The sequence below is a fragment of the Rosa chinensis genome, chromosome 3 (genome assembly GCF_002994745.2).
Source record: "Rosa chinensis cultivar Old Blush chromosome 3, RchiOBHm-V2, whole genome shotgun sequence".
NCBI classification, from domain to species: Eukaryota; Viridiplantae; Streptophyta; class Magnoliopsida; order Rosales; family Rosaceae; genus Rosa; species Rosa chinensis.
In genome coordinates, this window is record NC_037090.1 from 2,067,435 (window position 1) to 2,074,475 (window position 7,041).

Sequence of the window (7,041 nt, forward strand, 5' to 3'; positions counted from 1 at the left end):
TCCCTCAATAATTAGTCTTGAAATACTTAAGAAATAAATATATCGGTGAAAAGCATAATGTATAAGAGATTTAAAATCAATCTAACAACTATCAACTATGATATGTACAATAACTTGTCAGTATCATCAATAACATTCTCTCCGGCTTTTTTGTCTAGGAATGGTAAAGGGTAATAACATTCTCAAAAATCAAAAGCACGAGAGAGATATCTGAACAAGTAAGCAGGATTGAACATCATCTAAAAATCCTCATACTGAGACACTTGCATCCAATGGACCTAGCACGAATTCAAAACTTGCCCTAAATATAAGCTTCAATAAAAGCGAAACTACTCATGAGAATGATAATGAGCAAACAATGAAGCAAGATAACCTCTCTCCAGTAAAATACGGTGAAGGCATGAAGCATAGTATTTAGAGGCAATGATTGTAAATTTTTCTCAATTCAATTCATTAATCAAATACATGAGAAACATGTTCATTCCGCTAGAGACAACCATTTACATCCCACCTTTGAAATGGAGTTGGGAAAAAACACGTTACACAAGTTAAATTAGGATTTTGTTGGAAATCAATAAATGCTTTATCCACTAGAATAAAATACTAATTCATAAGAGAATTTTTAGCAATACTAGCAATTTTTTGAGTCAAATTTTAACCAAAATAACTAAAAAGTTGTTTTAGCTATCCACTTTAGAAATACGCCTGCATCAGTGCTATATATTTTAGTTAGTTTTGAACTTATATTATTTTTTAAATGAAGATTAAATAGTTTGGATGTATTTATAAATTACATAAAACAATTTAAAATGAATGTTTCAAATTATAGAGAACTTCATTTCTTGCTCTATATTTAGGAGCGAGATAGCTAAAAGTTATAATGGAGGGTCATCTAACAGTCTTGTGCAGCCGCTAAAATAGATAAAAATCTAAACATACTTTCCAAAATAGTTAAGGAGTTTAAAAAGAGAGTTTGCTAAGACGTACATATTTCAATTCTAAAATAAATAAATAAATCACAATTTTTTATTGATGAATATCAAATTTTGTTCATCAGCTTGGGCCAATAGAGCAGGCCGCAACAAACGGGTCGGGCCGGACCCAACAAATAACCCATATTCTATCTCGTCGACGTATATAACCCAACCCAACAAAACCCTAATTTCACTTCCCCACACTGCTCCTCGCTTCTTCAGTCGCCGCTTCTCTCCCTCTGCGAAATTAGGGTTTCATCTCTTCACGATTTCACCGACGATGGTGAGCTCTCACACTTCTCTCATCCAAAGCCTCTCGATTTCTCATTTCAATTTTCTTCGCTGCTTTTTTTGTTTTTATTTGTGTGTGATGTGGAAGCAATCTGAGCTCTTGGTTATGTGGATTCAGGCGGAAGTGGAAGCTGACGTGGCGGCGGCCGGAGTGCCGAAGAAGAGGACGTTCAAGAAGTTCAGCTTCAGAGGAGTGGATTTGGATGCTCTTCTGGACATGTCGACTGACGAGCTCGTTAAGCTCTTCCCTGCCAGGGCTCGGAGAAGGTAACAAGATCATGTATTTGTCTCTCTCTCTCTCTGTGTTTATGAATTTAATTTGGTTTCGATTGCGAGAAATCGGAGAGTTTTCGATGAGGTTGTGTAAGATGTGTGGTGTTTATTTGGTGGTGGACTGATGGAAATGTTTGGCAGGTTTCAGAGGGGATTGAAGAGAAAGCCGATGGCATTGATCAAGAAGCTGCGCAAAGCTGTAAGATTCTTTATCGTGTGTTCGCATTTGTGATTTTGTATTAGTTGGTGTTTGTTATGTTGAATTAGGTGTTTGGATTGAAGTTGTGTTATTCTGGATTGTTTGTTTGTTTCGGATTGGTGAAGAATTTGTGTCTAATGTGGCAGAAGTAAACTAGTTGTATGGTGTTTTCTTTGGTGTTTGGGATGTTTCAAACAAATGAAAATAGCGACTTTCGTGGCTTGAGTGAATGGGTGAAGGTTGCAAAATGTGTTCGTGTCCCACCAGGAGTTCCCGAGTTGTTCAATTTTTTCACTTGTTTTGCAATTGGATTCTCTAGATTCGTTAAGTAATTCATGTTCTGGATGTGCTTGATTTTGCAAAAATGTTCAATTTGTGTAATGCTTGTTTCCCCCAACCCGTCTCTGGATATTACATCAGTCATCTATGCTACTTTACGTTGTTTTATTCATTTGAAGAGTAAAGTTCTGGTACATACAATTTTCCCAAAATTTGGAGTTCCAATCTTGTTATATTTCTTTAAACTAATGTAGGTTGTCATATTATTTATACAACTGAGTTTCTATCAAGGTTCTCTTAACAAATGGAAGAGTCGGGGGAACTGTTTTTGAGATATCCAAAAAAGGATCAGGTTGTTTGACATTTTTGTTTCTGTTCTTCTCTTTGTGTTCTTTGATTCCAATAAGTGGATTTTACGTTAATGGAGTGGGGTGTTCTCACTCAAAGTCTGAACTTTTAAGATGATTATTTGATCCAATCCATCATGGATACTTGCTTTCCCCTAGTTCTTGGGGTATCTGCTAGGGTAATAGTATTGTATGTGTTGGTAAAATAGCATGGCATCAAAAAGAATTACATTGTTCCCTTTGTTTATATAGAGGAAGGAGCAACTGCAAAACTTTTCTGCATTGCATGGGAGACCGAAAACATTTTGCCAATTGGGCTTTTTTGGTGGTTTTCATTGTTTACTTTTTGAGCTTGGTGATTCGGTTTTATGAAATCATGGATGACCTTTTTCTCTTAAAAACCATTATGCATAACTTCTGAAACTTTTTCTTCAAAATGTTTTCTTATTGAAATACCTTGGCCAATAAAAAATCTCTGTTGTGTTGATGAATGTATGCAAATTTTAAATCACTGCCTTATTTTTGAGTCATTGTATTTACTTGGGTTTCCTGTTGGTTTGTAATAGAAAAGGGAGGCTCCACCTGGTGAGAAGCCCGAGCCAGTTAGGACTCACCTTCGCAACATGATCATTGTACCTGAAATGATTGGTAGCGTTATTGGAGTATACAATGGCAAGACCTTCAATCAGGTTGAGATCAAGCCTGAGATGATCAGCCATTATCTTGCTGAGTTCTCTATCAGTTACAAGCCTGTCAAGCACGGAAGGCCTGGTATTGGTGCTACCCACTCTTCCAGGTTCATTCCCCTCAAGTGAAGTTTCTACTTCACTGTTGTTCAGAGAGTTGAGAGGACTTTATTTGAGTATGAATTTGGATTTCCCATCAGACATTTTTGCTGAAAGTTTTATTATTTTGTAAACAATGACAAAGTCGACTGGTTTGTAGGATCTTATTGGAGTAATTTTTATTGCAATCAAGTTTATGACTTATGAGTTATGAGAGTCTGCTTTTGGGCTATGATTTGGTTTAGCTTATGTAGTAATGCAGCAATTACTAAAGCATGGTTATTCCAATAATCATCTACCTTATTGTTGGTGAGTGAAAAGATCCCTAGTTCCGTTTTGATGGTGATGGCTGTGATTCATTTTGATAATCAGGGTTACGAGTGTTTTAGGTATAATGGATCTGCTAGTTAACTTGATATGTGATAGTTTGCAGTATTTGCAACTTGACTTTTGATTGAAATTTCCAAAAACTCACGTTGGGTTCACTCAGACATGACAATACTAGTCAGGGTCATTACAAGTTGTCTAAGGGTCATACAATAGGTCAAGGTCTATGAACATTCTCATTGATGGGCAGATTGCGAATGCTTGTGCTCGCCCTCATAGGTGACTATCAGCATTGAAGGGTCTTCCACGCATCGCTCGACATGTTTCCTTGCTGGGCAGCCTCTCATGCTGCTACATTTATAATATCCCCTACATTAAAACCCTTGATATGGTCAGATCATTTTAAATCAATCATCAATAGCTAGACTAACAACGATGAGTTTTCCGACGATGAGTTTTCCGATGGTACACAAGTTACTGCACATAGCTCTGTGCAGAACCGCATTTAAATCTCAATTAAAGAAACATCATTTTGAATAACACTACATGCAAACTACGAATTATGGAAGGAATTGATTAGAATAATGAGGATGAACCCTAATCCCAATTCGGTCCGGAGACGAACCCTAATTCAAAGCATCTTGGAATAGAGATATTTAATTTAGTACCTAGGATAAGGAGAGCCCTTGATTGGCTTCTGCCCATATTTCCTCCATGAATACTCATCACCAGGAATGTTTGCAACATTCTGACTCACTGCAGGAACCTTGAAAGATCTTCTCACCCTCAGTCTCCTATGAACACAATCAACATTAGTTTGATCTAAATAAAACCAACAACGCCTATTCGAAAACTTTGAATGCAGAATAATAACTGACCTCTTCCTTGAATTAGGACACTTATCATTACTGCCACATTTTACACTGCTGCTTTGCTCTGCACCACTGCTCCTCCTTTGTTGTTGCGAGATCTGATCAGACGACTGTGGCACGCTGCCATTGATCAGTCTGAAGGAGTTGCTGCCATAGTTAGCCACACCACCAGCATCCATGCTCAAACATGATATGAACGACGCTGCGTTTGACAAGGAGGGTGTGGTGGTAGGCTTGTTAAATGCAAGGTTTATGCCGGTGAACTGTTGGGGATGGACTTGAAGTCTATGTAACTGCTGCAATGGTTTTGGTTTGGCAATTTGGAGAGGAAGCTTGTTACTCATATCCAACACTGGGTTTCCTAGAAACACTTTCTGGTTTTGTGTGTGTAGGTTTTGAGGAAAAGTAGCTGGGAGTAATTGGAGGGTTTTGCTTGAAATGTCTGATCTGTAATTAGGGCCATCCAAGAAGAGGCTTTGAGGCAAAGATGAATCGAGCTTCTTCTTCAACTTTCTGATCCTTCTTCCATGACTCAGAAGAGACACAACTCTCTTGAACTTAACCACAGCCTCCTCAGTCTGCACCCCTAAACTTTTAGACTGAATATCATTTTTGGGTTTGCACAAGAGACTGTTAAGAACTGTATGGCAACTCTCTACTGCTGCTTTGTTAGCTGATTCAACCTTCTCCATGTTCCCCAAACCCCCAAAAACCAGTCTTTAATTCCTAGAAGAAACCCATTGGCCGAAGATAGAAAATCCTAAAAAACCCAGGGAAAAAAATGAAGAAAACAGACAAACTTTCTACCAGTTAATCTCCATACTTCCCTAAAAGATGGGTATTACTCAAGGTTCAACCTTTTCAATCCAAAAGAAGAAGAAAAACACTTAGAAACTTAGAGCATGTGCAACCCAAGAAATATTTCACGTTTCAGACAAAACACCTAGCTAAAGCACATAGCTGATATCCATTTGGGTGGTTTATATGAGCAGAGAGTAAGAAAACCAAAAAGAAGAGAAAATCGTGCACACTTTGGGTTTGGGAAGTGAAAGACAAAGCTGCCTTAAAGGTATGAATGAGAAGACGACTTTGCCTTGGTTTGGTAATAGTTTAACTGCAAAAGACACAAGTCTCTTTAATCAAAGGAGTTGATATTCCTACGCAAATTTTTGTCATTTTGGCCTCCCTCCCATTGGCCCCATAACAAGGAATCTCCCCCCTTTTTACACAAGGGTTTATATATATCTCTACAAAAGAAAAACTGTCTCAGAAAAACCGAATCATATCAATTTTTTCTTACCGTTTCGGATAATAAAAGACCTGCAGGAAAGAGACAATGCTCTGTTCTGAGAGGGAAGAGAAAGAACAGAGCAGCAGAAACAAAGGGCCAAATATGAGAAGAGTGGGCCCCACTTCCTTGACCTTGATCAGACGCTAATATCTCATTTGACTGAGTCCTACATGTACATGTACATGTACATGTCCTCCACTCTGGTCTCTCCTGCCCAGAGGAGATGTGGACACGTGGAAGTGAGTTTAGAAGAGGAAAAATTGAATGTTCATTAAGCTATAATATTTCTTTACTAATTCTTGTGACTTGATATTAAAAACTATTTCTAATATTCTGGGTTATTTGAAGTTATTGTAAGTTTCTAAACGTATTTTTCGCTAAATAGAACACATTTTAGAGGAATTGATTCCTAGTAGGGTGTTTTCCTGAAATCTAAGTTGTTCACGTGTGAGAATATGATTTTGGTGTGTGGTAAACTTCACGCACTCATGTCCATTTTTTTTTAGGGGCACCCACAGAGATGCACTCTTTTAAAAATAGGCGTATGTCACTTTTTTTTTTTGACTTTGTCAAAGGGAATCCAACGGCTTCCTAGGCCCAAGATAAACCCCTTCGGGGCATGTGAAATGCTCTAACTGTGCATTGCAGCACAGTGCCTGGCCACTTTGACAGCTTCGGGGTTCGATCCTAGGTTGAGGAGCACACCTAACTCGACAAGAACTACTAGGCCACTTGCAGTGGTTGGCGTATGTCACTTAAAGTGCCACAAACACTGTATTCTTTAGTAAAAGGTGAAAGAATAGTTTGCTCTGTACTTAATGCATGTGTGTAGTAAAAAGATAAGAAATTATGAATAAACCTATATGCCATATCCTCGTACATATTATATAGTAAACGCATCGTTAATGATTTTTTTGAATTGAGGTCCGTTGCTAATCAATCGTATAATTCAAATGGTAGGCAAATGATCACTTCCCTACTGAATTATTGGTGATGAAAAAAGTCATACAACTTTCAAGTCTTTTGATGGATAAAGAGGAAATGATTTTTGAAATGACCTTACTAGGTGAGTCTCTTGTCATCTTGCACTAGCCAGAAGAAAGATGTATTTAATTAATAAGCTTAAACACAACAACATAGTCCACATTATGGTGATTATTCTAATTCTTGTAAAAGTCTTTCAAAATCAAAAGCAAGTTTAATATATCATCTTATCTTGTATAAGATCGTGCAGTGGAGAATCATTGAAAGTAGCATGGAAGATTATTATCAAATAAAATATGAAATTTAGGCAAATAAGTGATCATTGAAGTTGCCAATATGACAACAAAGCGAGGATTTGGGCATGAAGCTTCAAGATGCGTCGCACACGCCACCCATCGCATTAAAATGCTGTCAACTTC

The 7,041-nt window shown here is 37.7% G+C and overlaps 2 protein-coding genes and 1 non-coding gene across 3 annotated transcripts; 1 reads left to right on the forward strand and 2 right to left on the reverse strand.

The window, feature by feature from the left end:
* Window positions 1–1,154: 1,154 nt before the first annotated feature.
* Window positions 1,155–3,357, forward strand: LOC112193052 (40S ribosomal protein S15-4). Its single transcript, XM_024333065.2, has 4 exons — window positions 1,155–1,257; window positions 1,384–1,532; window positions 1,680–1,737; window positions 2,930–3,357. The coding sequence occupies exons 1-4, from the start codon at window positions 1,255–1,257 to the stop codon at window positions 3,176–3,178; spliced, it is 459 nt and encodes a 152-aa protein (XP_024188833.1). The 5' UTR covers window positions 1,155–1,254; the 3' UTR covers window positions 3,179–3,357.
* Window positions 3,358–3,581: 224 nt separating this feature from the next.
* Window positions 3,582–5,509, reverse strand: LOC112193050 (probable WRKY transcription factor 74). The gene is made up of 3 exons (XM_024333064.2): window positions 4,354–5,509; window positions 4,144–4,269; window positions 3,582–3,844 (listed from the first exon to the last, which is right to left on the reverse strand). Exons 1-3 carry the CDS (start codon window positions 5,037–5,039, stop codon window positions 3,712–3,714), a joined length of 945 nt encoding a protein of 314 aa, XP_024188832.1. The 5' UTR covers window positions 5,040–5,509; the 3' UTR covers window positions 3,582–3,711.
* Window positions 5,510–6,353: 844 nt separating this feature from the next.
* On the reverse strand, window positions 6,354–6,468 carry LOC112195555. The gene has a single exon (XR_002934614.1). It is a non-coding gene; the product is annotated as a U5 spliceosomal RNA (small nuclear RNA).
* Between the last annotated feature and the right edge of the window lie 573 nt (window positions 6,469–7,041).